Source organism: Mastomys coucha, unplaced genomic scaffold (genome assembly GCF_008632895.1).
Source record: "Mastomys coucha isolate ucsf_1 unplaced genomic scaffold, UCSF_Mcou_1 pScaffold15, whole genome shotgun sequence".
In the NCBI taxonomy this organism is placed as follows: domain Eukaryota; kingdom Metazoa; phylum Chordata; class Mammalia; order Rodentia; family Muridae; genus Mastomys; species Mastomys coucha.
In genome coordinates this window covers 18,199,349-18,226,221 of record NW_022196897.1, presented here as the reverse complement: position 1 = coordinate 18,226,221, position 26,873 = coordinate 18,199,349, and the positions used below count along the sequence as shown (strand labels likewise).

Sequence of the window (26,873 nt, the reverse complement as noted above, 5' to 3'; positions counted from 1 at the left end):
AATTTGCACAAAGAATTACCAAGATAATCAACAGTATATTGTTACAGTGCGTTTGCAGAGACCTCAAAGGCACACAGAAACTGTTTTAGTAAAATGTTTCTTAGGGTGAACAGCCTGCAAGTGTGGCCGGCGGCCGGCAGGGGGCATCAGCGCACTCCCAAAACCCCGCCTCTCTTCACCCGGCCCCTCCCTTCCCCGCTCGGCCCCGCCCCTCGCACTCTGGCCCCTCCCCTCCCACGCGACCCCGCCCCCCTCCGTCTGGCCCCGCCCCGCGCTCCGCGAGCCTGCTGACGCGCACGCGCAGAGGGCGGCTCAGGCAGCAGGTGGGCGGGGGCTGCCGGCTGCTCTGGGGCCGGCGCGGCGGCCCTGCGTCGGGCTCGCCATGGACTTCAACATGAAGAAGCTGGCGTCGGACGCGGGCATCTTCTTCACACGGGCGGTGCAGGTGAGGCCTGGCACGTCGCCGCGCATGGGGCCCGGATGTAGAGCGTGCCCCGGGCACCCTGCCGCAGGGGCCCCTTCCTTTCCTGCAGCCGCGGCTGTACGCGCTGGGTATAGCTCGGGCCCCTGCTCCCTTGTCCCCGAGCTGCCCGGGGGAGCTCCCAGCGAGGTCAGCTGCACCTTCCTCTGGCCCGGGACCCATGGGCGCCTGGGTTCCGGTGCCTGAGCGCTTGGCAGTGTCCGTTTACACTGACAGGTTTGCCCACTGCCCTGGTGCCTGCACTGCCCGGGAGATGAATGACCACTGGGTGGTTCATACCTCCCTGCACTAGTCTCCCTTCCTCCCCTCCCCCGCCCCAGGCCAGGCTGGCAGGTTGAGGGCCACACAAAAATACCCCAGTCCCTTTTGCGGGCCTCAGTCTCCATACCCGTGCAATGGGCAGGCTGGTGTTATGGTCCCTTTCACACGCTTGGATAGTCAGGCCGGAAGCCAGGAGTTATTTCCTTTCTGCTCTGCAGGAGGCTTGTTTCCTTTTACTTCCCAGGCCTAAAGGATGTCAAGAAGGCTAGGATCTGGCAGACTGCCCTCTTTGGGTTCTGTCCAAGCCGGTAATGCTGATATTGGAACAAGTCCTAAACATTTGGTATAAAAAAAGAGAAGCTGAGGTGAATTAATGTCTCGGTGAAGAGCTGGAGTCGGGATATGGATGTTAATGCTTCTCGTGACCTTGGGGGACAGGAGAGCTTTACCTCAGGGCCTCTGTTTCTCGCTCTGAGTAATGGGAGGAGTGGCCCTCTTTCCTGGGTTGGCTGCAGATGCAGTTGCTGAGGTTAAATGTATCTGTGCAGCGAGCAGTGACCTTGGACAAGTCATCTCAGCCTTACTCTGGCCTCTGTAAAGCATGGGTGAGGCTCAGGTTGGAGGCCCTGTCTGCTCCAAGGGTGGGTTTGGGATTCCTGGGGTTTCTGCACCCCTGGTCTAACCCATCTCAGCACCCCAGGAATATGTTCTGTATGCTGCCCTTGTTGACCTGCTAGGCACAGTCCCCCTCCCCCTCAGAGGCCCATGTGGCCATGTTTACTAGAAAGCACCGGGTTCCCATGAGACTTAGTATCTCAGTGAGGATTGCCATCCCTGTTCCCAGTTCCAAGCGTGGTGGGCAACCCCAGCCCTAGAGAGGATACTAGGACCTGGGAGCCTCAGTCTCCTGCAAGAAGGGGAAAGCCTGTCCAGGTGTTGTCATGGCAACCACACTATCTCCCACATCTGGGAAGAACCTGATCTGCTGGTTTCCTGCCACTGCTGGGTCCTGCCATCTGACCTGGCCAGGCCCACAGAAAGGGCTCTGAGGAAGTGGTGTCATTAGGCTTCCAGGCCTCACTCTGCCTGATGGGGGCAGGCACACGGGTCACACTTGAGCTGCAGCCAGGGCCCAGGCCCGGGCTGAGGTGGAGGAGGGAGCTGGGAGTGTTATAAATAGAGGCTTTCTGTGCTCCACACACCCACCCTCCTGCTGATGCCATCTTGCTGGAAGCTGCCTTGGACTGTTTCAGTCGTGATCCCCTTCCTCTCTGAAGAAAAGGAACTAGGTAGCAGAGGAGGCAGGCACCTGTAGTGCCTGCCACGGGAGGCATCTGGAACAATGGAGGTGTTCTTTATTACTAGGACATAACAGCTCCTAAGGGTCAGTGTCCTTGTGCCAGGCACCAGGACATGCAAGCACGCATTCCCTGTGCGGACCAGTGACAAATCTGAGACTCACCTCACCTGCATCCCAAAGGAAGCAAGGAGCAAGACCTCCCCATCTTGAAACCTTAGGACAAGATCCCTTCTTCAAGAGTGACTTTCAGGGTGGTGTCCATCACAAAGGGCCCCAGAGTTGTGTCCGAAACATCCATCAGTGTCTGTGAAGCAGGTGCCAGTGGCAAAGTGGCCCTGTCAGGGCAGGGAGGCAAGGGAAGCCTACCACACAGCACACCAGGGTAATAGGAATACTGTGCATGTGGGTGGGTGTGGGAGCCACCCTGCTGAGGATCTTAGCAGTAATCAGGAACTAGTGTCAGGGCTTCACCCTCCTCCAAGTCAGGCAGGTAGCAGTGGGTAAAGGCGGATGGATGCCCAGGGCTCAAGAAAGCCCGGTAAGCATTGGAACCTGTATGTTTGGCAGCTTCCAACCCCTGCAGTGACACCACTGGGAGACTTTATAAGTGATGGCACTGGCTAACATTACCCCTGGGCCCCAGCTCAGTAGGAGTCTTCTGCTCCCGGACATTTGAGGCCCCAGGTTCCATCCCCAGTATTTCCAGAAAGAACTATTAAACCCATATTATACGCTGGCTGGGTGTTCTGTGAGGTGGGTTCTAGCCACTTTCTAGGGAGAAACTGAGGCCCAGGGCAATGATGCTACCCGTCTGGGCCTTTTCCTCAGCTGGAAAGTGGGATAATAACAGCCTCCGAGGGCTGGGAGGGCTGGGAGCCACCAAGGGTTTGGATCCTTGGAGGATTAGGGACTGTGAAGACAGGGAGAGGCTGAGCTGCTCAGGGAGCTGAGGGAAGAGGAGGTCTTAAAGCAGGGAGAAGCCCAAGGCCTGCTGCATAATTGATGGCTGCTGAGAGACCTGGTGGCTCCTTGGCTGGCCTCTGGATGATTCATCGCAGGCAGTGGCTCTGCAGAGCCTCCTGCCCCCAGACCCTGACTCCCTCACAGCCCTTGTTTACCTCATTGGCCATATCTGTGTAATCGGAAGCTTGACTCCACCTGCTTCAGACCCTATGAGTCTCCGTGCCCCACACCTGTAGCAGATTTCACCTTTTGTTGCTGGACGGTGACCTGGTAGCAAGCCTTTGCTTGGGGATATCTGTTCCTGGGCTTCTCTACCTTAGATGGCTAGGACTTGGACCAGTTTCCCATTATTCCTAGGTGGCCCACATGGCTCTAGCCAGCTCTGATGGGGGACCCATGCGACCTGCCAGGTCCTGGGTACACTCACCAGCTGGCTCTGGTGGGCTGGCAGTGTTCTCTGTTTGCCACACCCAGAGGCCAAACATTTGGCTAGCCTCCCTCCCCACACTCCCTCCCATCAGCTGCCAGCGGCAGCAGTGTGTGTATTCCCGCTGGGCACAGGCTCAGTTGCCAGCCCCCTTATGTCTCACCCACATCTCTTCTGTCTTACCCTCTGTAGCCTGTGAGAAACATTTTACTATCTGTTTTAAGGGGAAGCTGAGGCCCAGCGAGGCAAAGCCCTTTCTCAGTGTCATATAGTTCAACAAGCAGAACTGAGACATGAATAGGGTCTCTTTAACCTAGAACCTGCATTCTTTCTGTTCTCTGCCATAGCCCCTCTTCCCCGCGGCCCTTAGCTGCCCATGAAGTCCCATAGTAACTCAGACCCTTGCCCTGGGCCCAGTCTGTTTCCTAAGGACTTGCTACCAAGTTCTCTCCCTCAGCCTGGTGGCCACTCCCTCAGGGCTCGCACTCACTGGGAGCATCTATGCTTTTGTGGAGAGAGGGACCGGAGATGCTGTGGGGTTTCCAGGAGCCTCAATCCTGACTTACCCACCCCCTCACCCTAGAAAAAGGCAACTAAGACCCAGGGTGGGTTGTGAAAGGTTCTGACCCCAGGACCTCTCCTGTACTCCCTCTCCAGTTCACTGAGGAGAAGTTTGGCCAAGCTGAGAAGACTGAGCTTGACGCCCACTTTGAAAACCTCCTAGCTCGCGCAGACAGCACCAAGAACTGGACAGAGCGGATCCTGAGGCAGACTGAGGTGCTGCTGCAGCCCAACCCCAGTGAGTGGGTGTGGGGCAGAGGCAGGTGGGCACCCATCAGACTCAGGACCGCAGCTCAGGGCTCTGGAGAGGGAAAGCCGGGCTGGCAGGAGAGGTTGAAAGCCTGAAGTGCTGTGGGCATGGGGAAGGAGTCATACAGACTACAGGTGTGAGCCTTGGCTCAGGCCGGAGGTGGGAAAGGACCAAAGTCAGCCCCTGCCAGAGAAACTGCACAAGCCAAGGCGGCCTGTAGTGTGCCTAAGTGTCCAAAGAGGCCTGGGGACCAAGGGCAGGGCATCGTTCAGGTGTGTGCTATACACCGTAAATCCTGTTCAAATAGGGGAGACAAGGAGGTGCTGACTTCAGCTCTGTGAGACTTGGAGTTGTTATTTTATGTCTCTGGGTCTTGGTGTCCTTTGTCATATCACAGGGAGGGTGGGGATGTAAGGGATGGGTCTGGATGTCTTCAGTGTGCATGCTGGGGTGGGGGGTGGGGCTGCCCAGGGTGCGTTCTCTCACTGGCTGTCATCTTTATCTTTGGCTTAGACCAGAGAGCCCTGTGGTTTTGGCTGCTATCTCCCTACAGGTGCTCGAGTGGAGGAGTTCCTGTATGAGAAGCTGGACAGAAAGGTGCCCTCGAGAGTCACCAATGGGGAGCTGCTGGCTCAGTACATGGCAGAGGCAGCCAGCGAGTTGGGCCCTAGCACTCCCTATGGTGAGCAGACCACAGAGCCAGGAGCCAGAGTGTGGGGCACTGCCTCTGGCTTTTTAAGTTCAGCTCCCTCCCTCCCCCTTTCTCACTTTGGACTGGGTTTTACTGTTGAGGGCTGGCTGTAAGTCCCAGGGGCTTTGACCATGCCTGCTGGGATTGAGCCGCCTCCTCCCGTTTAAAGTATACAGAGAACCTGAGTTTATGCTAAGTGTAAGTCTTCCATAGGTATAGAAGAGAATAAAAAAGTGCATCCTACCTTAACCAGTTTAGATGTATGTGTGAGGTATGGTGTGTGTGAATGAGTGTGCCTGTGTGGGATCCAGTGTGTGTGTGTGTGGTATGTATGTATGCATGTGTGCTGTTTCTGTGGTGCTGGAGTTGGAACCTGGGGTCCTGTGGATGCTTGGCAAGCACTTTACCACTGAGCTGCGTCCCAGCCCTAGGTTGTGTGTAGGCACGTTGGTGCTCATATGCATGCATGTAGAGGTCAGAGGTCCAACCTTAGGTATCTTTCCCCTCACTAGGACTTGGTGTTTACTCACTGGTTAGACTACAGCTGGCCAGCCAGCAAGCCTCTGGATCCTCCTTGTCCCTACTTGTGGAACAGAGATTCCAATCACATGTTACGCCCCTGTCACTGCCCTGCTGTACATGTGCTCTGGGGATTGACTCAGGTCCTCATGCCCATACATAGTGCACCTTCATGAATGAGCCTGCTTCTTAGTAGGATCCTCTGTACCCTGCAACCTAACTTTAAAAAAATGATTTGTTCTTCTGTGTGTGGGCGTTTTAGTGCCTGGTGCCCAGGGAGGCTGGAAGAGGGCAAGGGTTCCCTCAGACCGGAGTTCCAAGTGGTGTGAACTTGCCAGCATGAGTGCTGGGAACTGCACACTGGTCCTCTGGACAAGCGGCCAGTGCTCCTAACTCCAGCTCATCATTCATTTGCCATTATCTAGCAGATCTGAGTCATGCTGGCATGTGTAGAGCCTCTTCTGTCTCTCTTCCTTTGTTTCTGAATGCTATTCAGATATACCTTATAGACCATCAAATGTACTTTATATATACTCAGGTGTTTATTTAGAGTTGTACAGACATCTCCACCTCATCCAAACATCTCCCCTTTATGTCGTCTGTCAATCCTGGTCCCCAGCTCAGATTACCAGTGACACATTTTCTGGTCTGTCTTCCATTGCTTCAGCCCCGTATCTAATCTTTTGAGAAACTGCAGGGCTACAGCTCTATCAGACATGTGATAAAATGCGGCCTGGCTTGACGGGGTCTGTGGCTTGATCTCTAGCACCCCACAAGCCTGGCATGCTGGCAAGGAGAAAGAGAAGAACTGCCAACTTGTTCATACCCACAAACAGTCCACTGTTTGAGCTTCAGTCTGGAGGCTACAACAGTGGTTCTCAACCTTCTTAACACTGGGGCCTTTTAATACAGTTTCAAATGTTGTGCTGACACCCAACCATAAAATTACTTTCATTGCTTCATAACTGTAATTGTGCTACCGTTACTAATCGCAGTGTAAATTCCTGTGTTCTCTGATGGTCTTAGGCGAGCCCTGTGAAAGGGTCATTCGACCCCGGGGCTTGACCCACAAGTTGAGAACCTGTGGTCTAGCATATGACCTGTGAGGGGATCGGTGTGTGTTTACATTGTGTGTTACCGGGTAAAGCACTGTTGTGAAGGTCGGCTGCTGACTGACAGCATGCTCATGACTGTCTTTCATGGTTAGTGAGAAAGAGAAGGGCCTTCCCAGCTGTTTGTTTGCGCTATCTTTTCTCCTGCAGTTTGTCGGTGTGGGGTGTGTATATTGAGTTCTGTTAGGTCCTTACACGTGTCTTCCTGATGGATTGGTGTGTATGTGTGCATGCTTGTGGAGGCCAGAAGTCAGGTGTGCATGCTTTCTTCCACCGCTCTCTAGCTTACTCTGTAGCTCACTTATTCTGGTATTCTTGGTAGCCAGTCTCCTGTCTCCACTGCCGTCTCTAGTAAGGTTATAGATGCATGCCCTTGCACTGAGTTGTATGGAGGTGCTGAGGATCTGAATTCAGGTCCCCATGCTGGTGCAGCAGTCGCTGAGCGACATCCCCTCCAGTCCTGGATTGACTGTGTTATCCCTATGAACTACCATGTCGCTAGTGTGGCATAAGCTGTGGGAGGCTGAGTATGGACAGCATCTATCTCAAAAACTAAAGTGCTACTCATTGTCTCTAGTTAAGCTCTTTGCCTGAAGGTCCATTTTGTCCGATACCCCTTTGGCTGCTTAGCTGTCCAATGCCACTATTTGCACAGTATCTTCTCCTGTTCTTCTCAATCTGTGTATATCATAAAATCTCAAGTGAGCTCTAACCAATAGCATTTAATATAGACAATATTTAGTTTTTAAAAACAATGACTATCCATTCTGATAGTCATTACCTTTTCATTTAGCATGCTTTAGTCCAGTTAATGCAATTATTGAGGTATTAGATTTACAAAAGTCTTTTTGTTGTTGTTGTTGTTTTTTGTTTTTTGAGACAGGGTTTCTCTGTGTAGCCCTAGCTGTCCTGAAACTCACTCTGTAGACCAGGCTGGCCTCAAACTCAGAAGTCTGCCTTCCTCTGCCTCCCAAGTGCTGGAATTAAAAAGGTGTGTACCACTACTGCCTGGCCCTGAGACAAAGTCTTACTGATTTACCCAGAATGGCCTCTAACTCTGGATCGTCCAACCTAGGCCTCGCAGTTGATGAGATTAGAGGCCTGTCCACCATTCCCAGCTTGCTCCTCTCGTTTCAAGGTAGCTCCCAGGGAGCCGTGCCTGCGTCAGTACGTTAGTGGTCAGCCAGTATTGAGTTCTTAAATATCTTCATCCCCTGAGACTTTACCAGGAACTGGGTGTGTGAATTGGGAAACTTGTCTAAAGGTTGAGCAGTTTACAAATTCAGCTAGCTTTTGCCTCGAGGGGGTGAGGCTTCCTATTCAGCTAGTTGTAGGAAGTGGCTGGTGTACTTCCAGCCTGTCTCAGACATACCACAGGTGTGCTTCTGCTTCCTGAGAGGTATCCAGGATGCCTTAGATTTTCCTGGATTGTGTTCAGTTCTGGCAAGGGGTGGCAGTCTTACCACCAGGCAGGTCTCTTGCCTGTCTAGGCCTGATCAGGCAGAGATGGCACATGCCCAGTCTAATGCCATTTATTGTTCTTACAAAGGTCCACTAGTTATTCAGAAAATGTTTCTTCATTTGTTTTTGTGCTTTGAACAATTTCCAGAGTCTGGTAGTTGACATCTTTGATAGCTGTGTTCAGTTAGTGTGACTTTTAGGGGATACTTGTCAGACTCTCTTTTCTCATGCTTGAACTCCCCAATCTTGTGTTTGTTCTTGAGACCCCAGGTTTGTTGTTGCCTACTAGGCAAGGTTCCAGCCCGGCCTCACCCCAGCAGCCCGTCCATTCTCTTCGGGCACTGTGCTTCTTGTTGGATGTCCAGCACATCTGCCTGTCCCAGGCTGGCAACCATGTAGGTTGCCTATGCTTGCTTGTCAGCCCTGGTGGAGGCAGAGTGGCTTGTGCTTTGCCCCTTTCTCACCCTACAACTCTCTTCCCAGGGAAGACACTAATCAAGGTGTCAGAAGCTGAAAAGCGCCTGGGAGCAGCAGAGCGGGATTTCATTCACACTGCCTCCCTCAGCTTCCTCACACCCTTGCGAAACTTCCTGGAAGGGGACTGGAAAACAATTTCGGTGAGGAGTCTGGGGCCACTCCTCCGAACTCTGTGCATAGGTTTTCATCCTGGGCAGGGAACCCAGACCTCCTCAGAGGTGACTCCTGCAGGCTGAGTGACCAAGGATGACTGTCCATTCCTGGATCTCAGTTTGCCAGGGGTCTCTGACCAGGTCTGGCCCGTCTCACTGTCCCTGTCACCCCTTCAGAAGGAAAGGCGGCTCTTGCAGAACCGGCGTCTTGACTTGGATGCATGCAAAGCCCGGCTAAAGAAGGCCAAGGCAGCTGAAGCCAAAGCCACGGTAAGTGCCCCTGCCCCCTCCTTGCTCCCAGGCTCTGCTGGGGAGTCCAGGGGTGGGGTATTCAGGAACCTGATGATTGGCATGCTTTTCCTCCTTGGCTGGGGCTAGACTGTGCTGCCTGGTCAGGTCATGGTCTCTGTCCCCACCCCAGGGAACCCTGGTGGCTCCAGACAGCAATGTATGAGGTGGGCAGACTCACGGTGCCTGTAACTGGGCTGGGTACCCTGCAAGCCTCTAAGACATCAGATGGAATTCTTGCATGCCTTTCCTGCCTCAGTGGATGCTCAGCCTGGCCTTGCCTGGGCATGGCTCCCTTACTAACTCTCCACCTGCTGCTTGAACATTGGGTACAAGGTGCCCTATGCTCCCCTAGGCTGTGGAGAACACCAGAGCTGGCCAGCCCCCCCCATAGCCCATGTAGGGACTGTGGAAGGAGCAGGGCCTGGGCCATCTTGCTCCTCCTATACCCCCAGCCCACGGGGGCCTGCTCAACCAGGATAGGACAGGCTGGATCAGAAGGGCTGAGCACTGTCTTGGCATGCAGGCTGCTTAAGGGTCTAAGGGACCTAACAGCCACCACAGGTCCTGAGAAGGAAAATCCTAGGCCCAGGGTATGTTAGGGAAACTCCCCTGTGCTTCTCAGCCTCTTAGCTGAAGCAAGGTAGTCTAGACTAGGCGAGCCTACCGGGCTCTCCATTGCTCACCACCTTCATTTGACCCTCCTCCCTACAGCACGGTCAGTGTGCTCACTGGGGCCTACACTGCCTCTGGCGAGAGCCATAGCCTGGTCCCAGTCACAAGTGTGCATGGTCCATATGTGAAGAGAATATGGCTCTTGGGATCACTTGTCAGTCATCTGTGCAGAACAGCCCCACCGCCTGTCACTTCCGCCTCTCCTTAGTCACTACAGGGTAACCGCTTTCCTCTTGGGGCCCAGACAGCCTTGGGCCTGTGAGTCCTGAGAGGTATGAGCAGTGTCTCTAGGGCCTGCTACCCAGGACTCCTGAGGGGTCTGGCTGTTCCTGCTCCCCCTGCTGTGGACTTACTAACTCTCTGTTTTTGTTCCTTTCCGTCCTGCTTTGGGTAACTTGGCTCAGTGTGAGGGCGATGTGAGTATACCCGTCCCCTGTGCTGTGCTGCTTCCGGTTCGCCCATCCTGCCTGAGGGCCCAGGTGCTGCAGCCAGCCCAGGGCATGCCCTCAGGCTTTTGCAATTGGCTGGCCTCCCTGCAGAGTCTCTGGTTTGTGGGGGTGCAGGCATTGGCCTGTGAGGCAGCTTCTTGCAAATGTTAAAAGCCTGTCACTCTGTCCATCCATGCATCCATCTATCTACTCTTGTGGGGAGGGATCTGGCCTTGATGGAGGAGCCAGAAACAATGTGGTGAAGTTCTGAGATGGAGAAAGCTGTGGTGGGGAGGGCTGTGGATCTGTTGGGCCTCCCTGTGTGCCTGAGACCCAGAAGAAGAGCAGACCTAGCCTGTGGGTTCCTTGGGCTCCCAGCACATCTGCCCAATGGATCTTCAATTTGGACCCATTGAGCCCCTAAGTCTGTCTCATCTCCAGCTGGCTGGAGTGGGCAGAGGGTCTGTGTTGTATCTGTCTTTCCTCCTGCCCTGAGGGCCAGGGTTTCTTGCATCTCCTTATAGGAGACCCTGGGGCCACCTCCTGGCCTCTACACTGGTCCTGGCCCAGGGTGACCCCTCTCCCCCATGAACTCTGTTCCCTGCCAGACGGTGCCTGACTTTCAGGAGACTAGACCTCGTAATTACATTCTCTCGGCCAGCGCCTCCGCGGTAAGCACCCCTCCCACCATGCCTTGCCCCGCCCTGGCCTCCTTGGCTCTGCCAGTGCAGGGCTAGAAGACAGCAGGTGAGGCAGAGGGCCCTGCTCAGTTGCAGGTTGTCCTGAGAGGCTGAGGGGCTGAGGGGCAGCTCAGAACAGGGAAGTGACAACTCCATGTGCCCCAGTCTGGTCCAGCAGGCAGGCTGAGCTGGCTCCTAGGCAAGGTAGAAGATATTTTGACTAGCTGTACAGAGCCCCTTCATGTCCTTAGGACAGCATAGTACCACCTCTAGGGAACCTGAGGAACTTTCCATTCTATGCTTTCCCACATAAAGGTACACCACTCCAACCTCCTTATGGGTCTGAGGGAACCCTGAGGTAAGAGAGGGGGCTGCCTAGGTCTGGTTTCCTGTCCCAGATTCTTGCCTTAGTACCATGGTAGGTTGCAAGCTAGATGACCTTGGAAGCTCCAGGAAAGCAGGTGGGAGGTCAACCTGAGGAGCAGGTCGGAGGCAAGATGGAGGCTAGGCTGGTATAGTAGCCTGGTTGAGTTAGTGGGTATATATTGACTGTGGGGGGTTGGTCAGCCACACATCTCTCCCTGTGCCCTGGGTGAAACTCTCCTGCACAGGCCATCTGACCCTCTGCTCCTGTTCTGAGCATGCCACTGTATGATTTGTGCTGTCATTCCATGCCTGGCCATTGTCTTTGAGATGTCAGTGCTTAGGCCTGTTAGCTAGCCCTCCAACATGGCACATAACAATATCCACTGTGGGCTGTACATTCTGCTGGCCCAGTTCAACAATCCATGTGTCAGGGTGTTGCCCTAGGCCAGATTTCCATAGATGACCATAATTGGGTCTCCTAAGTCACGGTGGGGGGAGGGGGGGCTTTTCTTCCCTAGACTCTGGATGACACTTCCCGCTCCCCTCCCTGGGCCGAGTGGAAGGAGAAACATCCCGGAGGGTGGAGGCTGCCCTGTTTTTTTCTTTTGCCACTGACCCCCAGTGTGACTCTGGCCCGAGGCTGCCTTTCTCTGCCGGAGGACAGAAAGGTTCAGTGACTGGCCCAGGGTCACTTGTCCTGTCCTGCCTCCGAGCAGGAGTCAGGGTGGGGTGGGGACATTCGGTCTCTAAGACCCACTTAAGAGTTGGGGGAGGCTGTAGGAAAAGTACAAGCAAGACTTGCAGCTGGCTGACCCTGCATGCAGCATGCTAGATGGGATGCGTGCTTCCTCTCTGCCCTTACACCAAACCTTGTTCCAGCCTCAGCTCCTGGTTGGGCTAGGGTGGGTTGTGCAAGATAGGGTGGGCAGAGGTTGGGTCCCTGGGAGCTGGGGTAGGCACGGGCTCTGGCGTCTGGCTGTCCCTGCTCCTCCACTGACCAGTGCCCACCTTGCCTTCCCTGCTGCCCGGTGCTGTTGGTCTCCACAGCTTTGGAACGATGAAGTCGACAAGGTGAGTTGGGGTTTAGGGAACTTGAGGATAAGGTCTAGAAGGTCGAGGATGGGTAGTCTTTAGCTTTTGGTTCTGCCTTACACTCACTGGGGTACTGGGTGGGGATACCAAATCCCCCTCTGGGTAATGATTGCCCCACGGCACATTAGGTCCAGTAGCAGCATCTCCTGATAGATTGATTCTACCCTGTCAGGCAGGGGAGGGCCTGTCACTGCAGCTATCCACAGGTTCCAAACGGGCTCTGGCTTCTCTGGATATCAGTTATAGGTGCGGTGCCATGGGCAGAGCCAGGCATCTGTGTTCCTGGAGGACAGTGATATTGTTTCCCACTAGGGAAAGCTGGTAGAAAGGATGCAGGATGGAGCTGCTCTCATGACTGCCTTCCCCACCTAGGCTGAGCAAGAGCTTCGAGTGGCCCAGACAGAGTTTGACCGGCAGGCAGAAGTGACTCGTCTCCTGCTGGAGGGGATCAGCAGTACCCATGTGAGTTCTACATTTGTGTTCCACTGGGTTTTGCCACAAGCAGAGGCCACAGAGCCAGCCCACAGCCTGGGCATCCCACCCCCACCCAGTGGTTTCTAGAGTCTGGTCTGTCAGAGCATGTACAGAGACAGGCCATGCGTTAGCTGGAGACCTTCCTTCCAGGTGAACCACCTTCGCTGCCTCCATGAGTTCGTCAAGTCTCAGACAACTTACTATGCACAGTGCTACCGCCACATGCTGGATCTGCAGAAACAGCTAGGCAGGTGTGGCTGGACCCAGGTCTCTGAGGCCCCCTATCTCCCAGAGCCAGTGAGTGGCCCAATGCTTCTGGCCAAGGGCCTTCTCTTCTGAGCTCAGAAAACCGCATGATACATGAGTTTGGACTGGAGGCTCTGCCTAGAACCCCACCTGGGCACCTCATGTGGGGCTCCTGGCAGTTCTAGTCTTTGTGCTGGAGAGGTGGGCAGGGACAAGCAGGTGGGACCATCTCAGCTTCTATTTTGTTTTTCCCTCGTGCTGCCAGCTCCCAGGGTGCCATGTAAGTTATTGGGGGGTTGGGCCTCCTTGTGTCTCTGGCCTGTCTTGTAAGGGTACGCTGGGCTCTCACAGGTTAGCACTGGCTGCTCAGACATCCTTCTCTCTAGATTTCCAGGCACCTTTGTGGGTACTACAGAACCTGCCTCCCCACCCCTGAGCAGCACCTCACCTACTACCACTGCAGCCACCATGCCTGTGGTACCTACTGGGGCTGGCTTAGCCCCTCCAGAAGAGGCAGCCCTCTGCCTGGAGGAGGTGGCTCCCCCAGCCAGTGGGACTCGAAAGGCCCGGGTACTCTACGACTACGAGGCAGCTGACAGCAGTGAGCTGGCACTGCTGGCTGATGAGGTTGGTCTAGGGTCCTGAGGGGGAAGGAAAAGCTAGACAGACCAGAAACACTGAGTCTGCACAACTCTAGTCATTCTCATGAAACCCCTGAACCCTGGGGAGGAGCTGTGGGAGTCAGGAAGTGACTACAGGTCTGAAGAAGCAGTCCCTACCTTCTACGGCCCAGTACAGCCCTGAAGTAACATCTCTCACAGGGAGGTAGCAGCTTTGCCCCGGCTTAGTCCTGAGGCATAAGTTTCTTCTCCTCTCCTCTCCCAACAGCTCATCACTGTCTACAGCCTGCCAGGCATGGATCCTGACTGGCTCATTGGTGAGAGAGGCAACAAGAAGGGCAAGGTTCCTGTCACCTACCTGGAACTTCTCAGCTAAGCAGCCCCTCCCCAGGCTCTGCCACTTACAGTTGTCTGCTGGTAACAGCTGCTTAGGATGAGGGACCTAACCCTTTTCTGGCTGTGCCTGTCATTCAGCTATTAAGGACCCCACAAGAAGGAATGACTCCAGGCCCCTATGCTAGCCCTGCTTCTGACCTGCAACGCTGCACACCCCAGCTTCCCGGCTCTCTTAAGGCAGGAGGGTCACTACATTTGACACCACCATGGGCCCAGGATATGCTGGGGATGCTCTTGGCATGAAAGGAACATCTGCCTTCTAGCTGTGGAAGGTTGAGGGGGACAGCAGCAAACAGGCAGGGCTGGGAGGAGACCAGAAGGGTCAGCCAGAGCAGCAGCACCAAGTGCTGCCTCCCCACTTCCCTCATGGCTCTGGCTGGGTACAGTGGTTACAACCGCCATTCCCTCAGTTTCTAACTAACGTTCTGACTTCTGCCTGTCTGCTTGCTCTCTGGCAAATAAATTCTCCATTGTGTGCAAACTGCCTGAGCTCTCTTGTCAGGATCTCAGAGTCTATGAGCCACCCTGAAAGTGTGATGGAAGACTTCATTGGTTTCTTGGGGTAAGATTGTGCGGAGCCATGGCACTAGCTGCTCCCGGAGTACAGAGCAGAGGAAAACTCCTTATGGCATCCCAACTCCTAGTTTTCCTCACATACAATTACACAACATTTTGTGCCTAAGGAAAATGTCTGTCCCTAAACCTGGACCCATAGGACAATAGTGGCTTGCCAGTCAGGGAACAGGGAAACTTCAGTAGCCAACAGCCTGAAGCTGTAAGAGACAAGAGAGCATCAACCTCTTCAAGGTACTAGTTTGTAAGTGGCAGGCAGGGAGCCCTATATCAGCCTGATTCTAGAAGCATCCAGTGTGGCCATGTCTTATTTTAGATGGTCCCACTGGGCATGCTGGGGCTTCAGGGCAAGAGAACTGTACACTGACTGCAACCTAGACTATCCTTTGTGTTCCTGTCCTGACAGCCTGCTCAGGACTAAATGGGCAGATACTAGTAAGTCAGCCATCAACGGGAATCCTGCCATCTCCAGCCACTCCCTACCCCCAACATCTGGGGCTCTGAAATTTGCCACATGACACAGGCTCTATAAACAGCACTTTTTATATTTGTATAAATAGACCACAGTATTACCAAAAAAACTGCAAGAATAGATCATGGAAAACCCTCACTACACACAGGCCTCTCCTGTGCTGCCAGCACCGAGGGCCTCCCTGGCTGGTGAAGTACCATGGGGATGCTCGGAGGAAAGGGGCCACCTTGGGGTATTGTCAGTCTGAGCACCCAGACCCTTTGTTTCCTGCCCGTGCTGTCGACCTCTTCAGCTCTATAAAAATAATGTCAGCGGGTGGGCAGGAGGAGGACGAAGGGAGCTGCTTGCTCAGAGGCTGGCTTTGTGGTGGCAGTGTCCTCTGCCCGGGCTGCAATGCAGGGTGGTAGGGAGCAGCAGGTAGATTAGCACTCCGTCGCCCTATCTCTGCACATGCCGGACAAAGGCTTGCACAAGTTGGATCAGAGGCTCCTGAGACTCTGGGCTAGCTTTGGAGAGAGAGGTGGCCTTGCCCTGTGGTGAGGGCAGGACTCCAGCAGCAGGGGAGCTGGGGGCTCCCCTCCTGAAGTATCGTGAGAGGCTGGAAAGCAATGTGCTCTGCAAGAAAAGCAGCACATTAATGAGATCCGGGACCACTATTCCTGACCCAAATGACAAAACCCGCAGCATCCAAACAGCTTTGCCTGCTGGCCAGCCCAACATCCATACCAACTCTGAGCTCAGCTCCTGCTTCATCCGCTGCTTGTCCCGGGGGTGCACAGCCGGGTCCCTGAGGTAGCGTACTGCTTGGGAGATGAGCAGATAGAAGCAGTTCTCCATGGTGAACATCAGGAGGGACCTGAAGAGGCAGGTGTGGGCAATGTTACAAAAGGTACTTAACAAACACAGCTGAGCAGCACACAGCTACCCCAGGCCTCAGCCCTTACTTTAATGTTCGAGTCCCTTCTGCTTGTGTGCTGAGTCCCACAGCCTGGGTGAGAGATTCCTTTTTCTTGTCTAGCTAGAGGAAAGCAATACAAAAATCAAGTTAGCAGTAAGAGTGGCCAGTTAGAGAGCTTCTACTTGGAGCTCTTGCATACTAACTCTCCTGGCACCTCACAGGGTACTCATGGGAATTCCTAGCATGCCCCTGTAGGAAGAGGCCTAGGCTACAGGGTTCGATATGTTCCACATTTCTAAACAAGTGGAAAGTTATGTGGGGGGCTACCTCAACAGTTTACCTCTCCAAGCATGTTGAGGGCCACGTTCACTGTGGCCAAGAGGGTTCCGAAGGATGGGGCCACTTCAGAGTCAAAGGTGGGAGTGGTGAAACTCAGGGCAAAGAGGAAGTTGTACTCAGCAAGATCCAGGGACTGAAAGACAAAAAATAGCACTCTGGAACTTGCTGGGAGCTCTCCAAAGCACAGCATAGTATACTGCTGAGCCCAGGTTCAAGGCTGATAGTGGGAACCTAGCGTTTGTTTTGAGGTGGCAGCCAGCACCTGGTCCAACAGTATCTGGCAGACATCTGGAGTGAAGTGGCGCAGGGCTGCCAGGGTCCTGCTGAGGATCTTGAGAAGCCCATACTGGACTGTGTGTAAGGCTTGCTGTTCTGAGGCTTCAGTGTCAGTAATAGGCTGCTTGGAGGAGCAGCCAGATGGGGCACCCAGAACGGTGGTGGTGGTGGATGGCCGCTGAACTCGGGGAGTAACAGCCGAAGGAAGGCCATCGCCATTTTTATTCTGAGAAGAGAGTCAAGAAATGAAGGGTGAGTCATGGGAGATCAAGGGCAGCACTGCCAGTGGTGATGGGATAAGGGCCTTCATTACCTGTAGGTAGTGCTGCAGCATCTTGCGACTGTGTAGGAGGGAAGTACAGGCCTGGCACAAGTAACCCAGGTTCACCTGGGATACAGGAGGGACAGGAAAAACTCAAACAGATCTTCCCCCAGGACATCAGCATGCATCCCCTCTCACTGACTGATGTTCTAACTCAACAGCCACCTGCAGGGCTCAGGCATCTGCAAGATGGGGATTACTACTATGTCCACTGCAGAAGGACAGAGGTGATGTGACTGGCCAAGGCCACAGCCTACTGCATCTCATGCCTGTGGGCTCCTCCAGCCTCAGGCCCTCTCCTGAGGGTTTTGAACCTAAGTCTACCTCAAAGAGCCCAAGTTCTCAACTCATCCAGTCTCACTTCACTGTGGAGGAAGAACTAGCCTGAGTAAGCAGCCTGAGTCAAACCTATACCCCAAGCAAGAAGCCCACATTCAGAGACAGCCTCCAGTTCACTGAAGATATCCACTGACTCCCTGCCCTCATCTCCCCAGGCCCTCCAAGAAGCAATGCCCGAGACCCACCTGAACATCACGCATGAGCTGAGGCAGATGGAAGTGCCACTCCTTCCTGAAGTGGGACAGCTGTAGGATGAAGCCCACAGTGTGATCTGCTTCCTCCAGGCAGGCTAGACTCTGTACTGTCCTCACGGCATTAAGACACTGTGAAGACAGGACAGAGAGAATGCTCAGGGACCTGCACACCATGTCTACCCACCTATAAACATTAGGCCCTGCCACAGCTACAGTGTAGTGTAGTCACATATACAAAATAAATCTAAAAAAGAGAACAGCACAATGAAGCCTTCCCCATTGGTCAGGGGCTCAAGTCAGATTTCTTTTTTTTGTTTTGTTTTATTTTATAAAGATTTATTTATTTTATGTATGTGAGTACACTATAGCTGTCTTCAGACACACCAGAAGAGGTCATCAGATCCCATTACAGATGGTTGCTGGGAGTTGAACTCAGGACCTCAGTTAAGCGCAGCCAGTGCTCTTAACTGCTGAGCCATCCCTCCAGCCCTCAAGTTAGATTTCTTAAGATATCTCAAAGACATGGGCATTGATACCCCAAGTCCTATAGCCAATTGCCAAGTGGCTTTGAATATCCCCTTCTGTGAGCTAGGTAGCCCCTCACCTGCAAGGTCCGCTCCTGATGGACACCCATGAAGTCTAGAGCCTCAGTCAGGAAATTGTAGCGTAGAGTCTTGAGTAACCGCTCCATTAAGGAAACGGATAGGCGGTAGACCCCCGGCCAGGACGGGGCATCCAGGGACTTTCGAGAGGTGCTAGGTGTCTATGACAAATGGCAGACTCAGGATTGATGTCATAGGAACCCACTCAGAGCAGCAGAGCCTCTTTGTGGCCCAATTGCTGGAAAGAAAGTCTCTTCAATCAGCCGGGCAGTGGTGGCACACGCCTTTAATCCCAGCACTTGGGAGGCAGAGACAGGCAAATTTCTGAGTTTGAGGCCAGCCTGGTCTACAGTGTGAGTTCCAGGACAGCCAGGGCTACACAGAGAAACTCTGTCTCGAAAAAACAAAAAAGAAAAGTCTCTTCAAGTGGACAGTTGCCACTAGGTTTGAGAAGAGCTAGGAGCGGCAATGCTATCAGCCTCAGCAAGAGCAGAAGGTTCCAAACCCATTCTGCCACTACCCAGACATGTCAACTTGGTCGTATCCCTGCCCTCCTCTGGCCCTCAACATGCTCCCTCTAAATCGAGGGAGGCTTGGCTAGATGAAGAGGACTTAATTGACATAAAGGTTCCAATGAGAGGTGCTCTGACGAGGACTCCAGACTAAGACATACCTGCCGGCCCTCAGGGCTCGGGGGATGAGAGAGAGACACTATGGACCACAAGTAACAACTGCCTTGAGGGGATGACAGTGTCCAGGCTAATAACCTGGCCTTGGTGGCATTTATGTTGCTGGGGTCAGACTACCACCAGGTCCATGCTAAGCACACACTCAGGTGCTTTCTGGCAGCTGTATTCCTCTCATTAGCCATGTGTCAAGGGCAGGAAGCAAAATGCTACCAGGGAACTCTGATATATAATATGAGGGAAGAGCAGCAAGGTGGCACCTGACACCCGAGAGTTACAGGAAGCAAAATCCTGGGCACTCACCTGTCCTGTGCCATTGCTGCTAAGCTGGTATACACTCAAGAGCGGCAAACAGATGCTCTGGGTGATGCCAGCTCCAGCCACTGCTGTGGCTCCCTAGAGGAAAAACCCATAATTAGATGGAGCCCCAAAAGACTTGCCAAGGGCAGGAAGAGATCTGAGTCAGACTCCGGCTTGCGGGAAGCATTCGGCACAAGCAGGGCGTCGTCATTGTACCTGCTGGGTGCGAGCCAGGGTGAGGAGCAGGTGCAGCGCAGCCTCAGTAAAGTGCAGATTCTGCTTCATGCGGAGGCTCACCTCCAGGGTGGTGAGCAGCGTGGGCAGAATGGGGAGCCTTCGGGTCACCTGCAGCCATGAGTCCCCATCCTCATCCACCTCACAGAGCTCCTTAGCCAGATGCAGTCCTAGGACACATACCTGCTGGCAGTCAGGGGCGAAGACAGGGAAAGGTGGTTGCAGGAAGGAAGGGAAGGAAGAGGGAGAGTGCTGGCCCTGGCCTCGCTGCCCAGGGCTCTTCTCAGGATGTGACTTGCCCTGTACATCTGTGCCCATCTCTCCACTGCACTCTACCACTGGCAGTCTGAGTGGCCTAACCTTTTGCTGACCACAGCATCTACCTCCATCTGCAACCTTAGGCTCTATTCAAACACCAATGTTTTATACCCTTTTGTTTTTCAAGAGATTTCTCTGTGTATCCCTCACTGTCCGGAACTCACTGTTTAGGCCAGGCTGGCCTCAAACTCAAAGATCCATCTGGCTCTGCCTCTTGAGTGCTGGGATTAAAGGTGTGTGACACCATGGCCTGTTACACACTTATTTTAAAAATAGTTTTATCATATGAGATTTTCATATAATGCATTTTGGTTATATTTATCCCATCAACTTCTCTCAGGCCCAACTCCACCTCTCTACCTAGCCAATTTTCTTTTTTAACCACCAAGCATGGTAATACACACCTTACCCAGCATGGGAGAAGCAGAGGCAGTCAGATTTCTGTTTGAGGCGAACCTGGTCTACAAAAGTGCATCCCAGAGCAGCCAGGGCTACAGAGTGAAACCCCGTCTAAAACAAAACAAAAAAACTACCAGCAAAAACCACCTTGAGTCCAATTGTGCTGTCATCCCTGGAGCACAGTCAACTGAGCAGGGGTCACACCCTAAAAGAAACCACCCCCTTTCTCAGCAGCCACAATTGCCAATAGTAACACAGCTGTGGGTGGAGCTTTGAACAGCACAGACAGGACCAGAAAAGAACCTTCCCCATGACATAGATCAAAACACTAAATTACAGATAAAACAAAGGAATGTCTTTTTATAGGACACAATTTGACCCACATCAACTACAAATTCCTTTGCTTACTTTAAAAAGGCTTCAAAACTATCTCTAACTCTAGTTCCAGGGCATCTACTGTCCTCTTTTGGCCTCTGGAGGCACCAGGCAAACACACATGTACTGTGTGTGTGTGCACATATATGCAGATAAAACACTTAGATACATAAATATTAAGTACATGCTATCCAAACCTGAGGACTGGAGTTTGTTGCTAGTACCTACATAACAAGGCAGGAGTTCCACATATGCTTGTATCCTCAGGTTTGAGGCATGCTGAGAATTAGTAGACTTACTAGGTCCTAGTGTGCCTGAGAATCTATGAGCCCCTGGTTCAGGAAGAGACTCTACTTCAGAGGATTTAGTGGAGGCTGACAGAGAAAAACAATATGGACTTACTTCTACAACCCATACCAAGACACTTAAGACTGTGCCCCAGCATAAACATACTTATTGTTTCCCACTAATAGTATTTGCTTTTACATCATACAAAACATACCTGAAATTCTATTTAGAACAGGCAGGAAGTTAGAGGATAGCCTGGGCTACAAAGTAGGACTACCTCAAAAAAAAAAAAAAGCTGGTAGTAACCATGATAGACAGTTTAGAAAACATTGTTCTAGTCAGGCATGATAGAGCATGTCTTTTATCCCAGCTTTTGGGAGGAAGAGACAGAGGCAGAAGCAAGAGGGCAGAGGGCAGAGGATCTCTGTAGGCTTAAGGTCAGCCAGGTCTACAAAGCGAGTTCCAGGACAGCCAGGGCTGTTACACAGAGAAACCCTGTCTTAAGTCCTGCCCCCACCAAAGAAAAGACTGTTCTTTTTCTACATCCGTTCTCTCGCTTCTAGAGTCTTTAGGTTAAAAAGCCCGTGCCTGCCCTATAAAGCAGCTCTCTCTAGCACACCCCTGCCCTCACTTTGCTCACACCAGCCAGGGATCAAGACCACAGAGGATGCTGCCCTGAACCATCACACCTTTCATGGTCCAATCTTCCTGGCCTGCCATGCCTGCCTGACTAGTTATGCTGAAATGGCTGGGAGCCATGCCTTTCCAAGTGCTTCCCTCAAAGCCCTGTGCCCACAGGGCTCTGGGCTCCTCAGGCTCACACCTTCCGTCTTCCCCCAGGGTAGTGGCAGCTCTGAGTATGGTCTGTGTGCTGCCAGACGGCCTGCTGATGTTTCTCACCCCATCACGCTGGTCCTTGTGCCGGGGCCGAGGGCAGTCATCTGTCTCCATACTGTCCTTGTCCTCGGCAGCACTACCTGATGCCAGACTGTGGCGAGTCAGGTCGAAGAGTGCAATCACCTCTTCCTGAAGGGTCTCACAGACATTCAGTACCAGCTGGGAGTACTGGGGGATATCAGTGACTGCAGAACAGATGAGAGGGTGCTGTCACCCAAGGCAGGCCATTCTGACTGCAGGGGCTGGAAAGGCAGTTAAGTACCAAGAAGAAGGGCGTCATACTACTGGGAGGGGAAGGAGTAGTTGGAAATAAAGCATTCCCGGGGTGAAAACCCCAACACTGAAATCTCGGTTCTCATAGGAAGCACCTGTGGCCCTGTTAGGAGCTGGTGCTCACCTCGCAGTTCCTTCATCTGTAACACTGTGATGAACGCAGAGAACACCTTAGCCTTGGTCTTTTCCATGAGCTGCTGGTCTGCCTGGAGCACCCCTTCCAGGACCTCTGTCAAGGGCCCAAGGATTTTATCCACAGCACCCAGCTCTCTGAAAGAACAAGGCAAAGGCAGAAGCTGCAGGCCTCACTCACTGTCTCCAGTGCCCCTCAGAAGCCACAGGCAGTCTCCCTCACTGCAGGCTCATCTGCTGAGTTACTCCATTTCCTGTGAAGTGTACTAGACCCTTTGGGTTGTGAGGAAGGGTGGGCAGGCAGTGCTGAGGCAGATGGAGCCTTAGGTTGGCCAGCTTTCATCCCAGCACTCACCTCTTCCACTGGCGTAGGAGGATGAGCAGCAGGGTACACATCATGGAGCCCAGCCGGAGGCAATTCACTGATGTTGCAACAAGGAGCTGAGGGGAGAAGCAGAGCAGTCAGGAGTCTGGCTGCTTATAAGCAAACACCACTGCACAGATAGATATACAGGCCCTCCTCGCCGAACCCTAACCTCTCACAGGTACAAGGAGCTGGGGTACCTCTTTACTACTGAGCCTCACCTCTAGGCCACCTGAGCACTAACTGACCGCCAGACTGTGAGCTCCCTATGTGACCTTAGAGAAAGGGAAATCTCCCAGGCATACTTACTAATGCTTTGGTCCCATCAAGCACATCAAGAAAAAGCTGGCGCCGGACTGCCATGTCAGTCAAGTGCATGATGTCTGCCTGTAATGGGTGGGAGAAGGATTATGTTCAGGACAGACTTTAAGAGCCAAGAAATGAAGGGCTTCATAAGGCCGTTACCAATTGGAAAGCCACCAGGGCCCTGATGAAAATGAAGCTTCAAGCCCTGCATGTTTTTGGCTCACCCTGAGATCTGCTCAGAATCAAAGCCACATTTGACTCCTCCACAGAACTACATACATCCTTCCTGTGTTCGGCACTCTTCTCAGGCTTCCCAGGTTTCAGGAAGGTCACCTGCTGTATGACCCTCAGCCCCACCTGTGCTCACTCTAGCCCAGTCCTCCCCACAACCTCCTCCTTTTCTGCTTTTTGAAACTGGTCTCACCATGTTGTTATGTAGGCTGTCCCTAACTCATGGTCCTCTGGGCTTCATGTTAGCATGTGCCAATCACAACCATCGATGGTTCCTGTCAAGTGCTTTCTCCTTCTGCACTTGACATCTGCAATTTCATCTGCTTAGACTTCGAGCCCAACACACTCTGCACTCAAGGCTTCTTCACACACTCAGGTGTCTGGCATCACTTCTCAGAGGCCACTGTGACTACTCTTACCTCATGTGTTAGCTATCATAGCATCTTCCTCGACATTATCACCAGGTATTACAATTTCATTACATTTTCACCTGTGAACTTACAACTTACTGCCCTTTTTTTTTCTTTTAGTTTTTCGAGACAGGGTTTCTCTGTGTAGCCCTAGCTGTCCTGGAACTCACTCTGTAAACCAGGGTGGCCTCAAACTCAGAATCCCCCTGCCTCCGAAGTGCTGGGATTAAAGGCATGAGCTATCACTGTCCGGCACAACTTACCTCCCTTAAGTCCTTGTCTCCCCCCATCTCTCTCTTAATACACAGTGTCTCTGCGTAGCCCTGACTGCTCAGTAACTGACTTTGTAGACCAGGCTAGGCCTCAAACTCAAAGATCCACCTGCCTCTGCCACTGGAGTGGCAGGATTAAAAGTGTGCCCCACCACTGCTCAGCACCCTACTCCCTCACACATTACACCCTGATAGCAGTTTCCACTCCCTCCACTCTTCTCCACTTCTTTCCCCCAACCCTGTCCTCTCCTCCAATTTCCATTAAAAAAGAAAGAGTGGACCTCCCAGGGATATCAGCTTAACACAGCATTAACAAGTTATGGGAAGACAAAGAGCAAACCCTCACAGCAAGGCTGGACAAGGCAACCCAGCAAGAGGGAAAGGTCCCAAGCACAGGCAACCAAGTCAGAGTGTCTGGGAGGGAGGCTCTAGGAGCATGGTTGGCGGATTCTGTGGGCCATCTTTCTTGTGCCGTCCTCACCATGTGACCAGGCTTTCCCTGCCTATTCATTGCTATTTCCTCTAGTGATAATTCTGGAGTTTTGATTTCTTTAAAAAACACAGAAATATTGTAAGAATGTGCTTTCATTTTAATCCCAGGGTGGGATATGGGACTGCTTCAGATTGTCCACAGCAGCTGGCTATGGTATGCCTTGTAGTCTGACATGGGCATGATTTTGCCAGCTGCAGATAATTTCTGCGGTTGTGGGACATTTTGAATCCTGGGGACTGTTCAGAGGATAGATAAATGCTAGGGCCCATAGGTGGATTGTTGGTTGGTTGTGGGTGGTCATGGTTTGTTAGGTAGTCATGTGGAAAGAAGAAACAACAAGAAGAAATCAGATATTCTGATGGCCAAGATCAAACCTGCCCCCAGGAACTCCATGCCTCTAATCAGCAGGAAGTAGTCTAAAGATAATACACAGCCTCCTCTCGGACCTCAGACTTTACTCAGGGATCTCTTTCTTGTCCTCTCTATCCTTTTTATCTCCTATCTAGCATTACAAGGTTGGAAGGGTAGAAGAAAAGGGGTGGAGAAGTAGCCAAAGTCCAGCTCTAATATCTCTGGTGCCTGCAGGTACAGAACAAATATTTTAGTAGCCATGGGAGGGAGGGAATTAAAGTTCATCAGGTCAGTGTCCTAGCAGACAGAGGTACAACTTAAGAACTGCTGTTTGGTTGGGTTTCCCCCCACACCCATCCCCCAAAGGGTCTCATTGTGTAGCTCTAGCTGTCCTGGAACTCACTTCATAGACCAGGCTAGCCTCAAACTTAAAGAGATTCACCTTCCTCTGCATAATGAGTGCCAGGATTAAGGCATGTCCACCTCACCAGGCTATTGCTGGGTTCTAAAAGGCATCTACATGGCCATCACCCTATGTGGAGGCAAATCTTGCAGTAGGTGTGGAGACTGACAAGGAGGCACATGCCAAGGTTCGATTGTAATTAAGTAAGATATGGTTCAGATGCCCTGAGGAAGACAGTTCAACACCACATGCCATAATAAAACACAACAGTGCTAAACTGAAAAATGCCAAGTATGGTGCCAACTTTCCCAAACACCAACTCTGTCTCTTTAGCAGGTGCTAGGGAAGCGCTCAGTGGGTAAGGCTCTTGCTGCACAAACCTGATGAGTTGAGTCTAATCCCTCAAGGTCACATAAAGGTGGAACTGACCCCACACATTGTTTTTGACCTTGATACACATGTGCATACACTAGTAATAAGTAAAAAATTTAAAAACTCACTATACAGTGAAGAGACAGTGGCCTCCGTCCTTCTACTAGAACCAATGAAAACACACAGCACTCTAAGAGATCTGGGGCCACTGAAGCTGCAGATAAATCCCAGACACCTACAGTGTCCAGAAGGCACAGCCCCAGAGGCAACTACTACTCCTGAGAGGTGTGCCCTAGCCCTATCCAGGCCCAACAGCAGGGAAGCTTTCAGGATATCTGGCGGTTTGGAACTGTTTCTCTGTCCTGTCCCCAAGCACTTGCCCAGCCTCATCTCTTGGCATACAATGTCTGAATTTCAGGGACAAACTCTGATCTACTTTATCCCAAGGAGCTGCATGTGCTAGGCACCTCAGCACATCACTGCTTCCTACTGAAGCAGAAGCCAGGTGCCCACAAGGCGCTTACGTGACTGGTAGCAATGATGAGAAGCATCCTCCAGGCCGACACCAGCATCTGATGCTCTAGCAAGGATGTACAGCTGCTGCCCTCTGTTTCAGCCATGTAAACTGCCAAAGACTTGATGTACCCTGACCAGTAGGCAAAGCGCTTCTCGCTGGAAAACTTCTTCAGTGTATCTTTTAATGACTGGTCTAATGAACCCCTATACAAAATACAAACCCAAGTCAGGATTCAGAAGTAGATGGAGTTGTGATGAGCACATGGCAGCCAGCTCTAGGATCAGCTCCAAAGGAATGAGCGAGACTAAGGCCTTTCAGAAATGCCCCTACTCCATCAAATCCAAGCAACACAGACCCTGCTTAACCCCGCTTCTGACAGCATAAATGCCATCAGTGCACCAGTCAGGAATAGTTCACTGACCGACCATAAATGGACCAGACCATCTCCCCCGTGCGCCCTGCTTATCGACCATACATTCAGTGATAGGGCTCCACCATCTCCTACCCCACATCTTTGGGCGAGTGCTAGAGACATAGCTCATTAGTGGAGCACTTGTTCAGCATGCAAAATACCTGGAGTTTGACCCCCAGTACTACACAATAACGACACATCCACCTGAAGGGGAAAGGACTCACTTAACTACATAGTATATCTCCAAACATATTATCTTCATGATTAGGGCACAGGTTTCCAGGACGCTGGGCTGCGGAAGGGAGAGCAAACCACACTAATTACATAGAGAAACACTTCCATACCCACCCCTGCTGACAGCAAGGGCCTAACACTTAGAAAACAAGGAAACACACCTTTATGGAATGCAAAAGGCAAATGCCAAGAGCAGCTATGTCTGTCTGCTTCCCAGAGGACAGGAAGCAGGCACTGCTCTGGAGATGGGGCTGCATGTGAAGCTTTCTGCATGTAACTCAAGGCAGGGCTCTTTTCTCGATGCCACAGACCAACCATTCTGCTGAGAGGCCCTAGCCTCCCTCTGCTTTACCCTCCACAATAGCTCACCTCAGATGTCTCTGAAGGAGGAGAAAGAGTTCCAAACAGCGGACTCGTTAAATTCTCCCAAAACTTGGGTCTAGAACAAAAAACATGTGTTGAAATGCCACGTTTCCTTTCCCTTGACCCCATCTCTCTAGTCAGTCCCCACTGCTGGCATTTTTTTCATACTTTAATGTCCCAAACCTAAAATGTTTCTTGTAAATCAATTATACTTATATATTCCACTTAAGAAATGCAATTGGAGCTGGGCGGTGGTGGCATACGCCTTTAATCCCAGCACTTGGGAGGCAGAGGCAGGCAGATTTCTG

The 26,873-nt window shown here is 52.3% G+C and overlaps 2 protein-coding genes across 13 annotated transcripts in view; one reads left to right on the top strand and one right to left on the bottom strand.

Annotated features, from left to right (window-relative positions):
• Window positions 1-277: 277 nt before the first annotated feature.
• On the top strand, window positions 278-14,401 carry Sh3glb2 (SH3 domain containing GRB2 like, endophilin B2). 12 transcript variants are annotated; one of them, XM_031369680.1, is made up of 14 exons: window positions 278-445; window positions 4,090-4,231; window positions 4,797-4,925; window positions 8,510-8,643; window positions 8,833-8,925; window positions 10,023-10,034; window positions 10,655-10,717; window positions 11,611-11,760; window positions 12,140-12,163; window positions 12,557-12,646; window positions 12,809-12,955; window positions 13,170-13,184; window positions 13,291-13,531; window positions 13,793-13,933. In XM_031369680.1, exons 1-13 carry the CDS (start codon window positions 383-385, stop codon window positions 13,498-13,500), a joined length of 1,272 nt encoding a protein of 423 aa, XP_031225540.1. In that variant the 5' UTR covers window positions 278-382; the 3' UTR covers window positions 13,501-13,531; window positions 13,793-13,933. The 12 variants fall into 12 exon arrangements, with proteins under 12 accessions (XP_031225540.1, XP_031225541.1, XP_031225537.1 ...); XM_031369677.1 differs by having other exon boundaries at window positions 279-445; window positions 12,809-12,909; window positions 13,793-14,401; XM_031369681.1 differs by lacking the exon at window positions 13,170-13,184.
• Window positions 14,402-15,018: 617 nt separating this feature from the next.
• The window catches only part of Nup188 (nucleoporin 188), a 54,815-nt gene continuing 42,960 nt past the window's right edge, over window positions 15,019-26,873 (bottom strand). The window contains exons 28-44 of the mRNA XM_031369675.1: window positions 26,572-26,641; window positions 26,193-26,260; window positions 25,564-25,759; window positions 22,511-22,588; window positions 22,193-22,278; window positions 21,830-21,975; window positions 21,436-21,617; window positions 19,138-19,338; window positions 18,925-19,017; window positions 17,938-18,096; window positions 17,325-17,462; window positions 16,792-16,866; window positions 16,465-16,704; window positions 16,204-16,335; window positions 15,910-15,983; window positions 15,692-15,821; window positions 15,019-15,580 (exon numbers count right to left, since the gene is read on the bottom strand). Coding sequence (XP_031225535.1) covers window positions 15,404-15,580; window positions 15,692-15,821; window positions 15,910-15,983; window positions 16,204-16,335; window positions 16,465-16,704; window positions 16,792-16,866; window positions 17,325-17,462; window positions 17,938-18,096; window positions 18,925-19,017; window positions 19,138-19,338; window positions 21,436-21,617; window positions 21,830-21,975; window positions 22,193-22,278; window positions 22,511-22,588; window positions 25,564-25,759; window positions 26,193-26,260; window positions 26,572-26,641 — 2,245 coding nt within the window. The 3' untranslated portion in view covers window positions 15,019-15,403. The remainder of the gene's footprint in view (window positions 15,581-15,691; window positions 15,822-15,909; window positions 15,984-16,203; window positions 16,336-16,464; window positions 16,705-16,791; window positions 16,867-17,324; window positions 17,463-17,937; window positions 18,097-18,924; window positions 19,018-19,137; window positions 19,339-21,435; window positions 21,618-21,829; window positions 21,976-22,192; window positions 22,279-22,510; window positions 22,589-25,563; window positions 25,760-26,192; window positions 26,261-26,571; window positions 26,642-26,873) is intronic.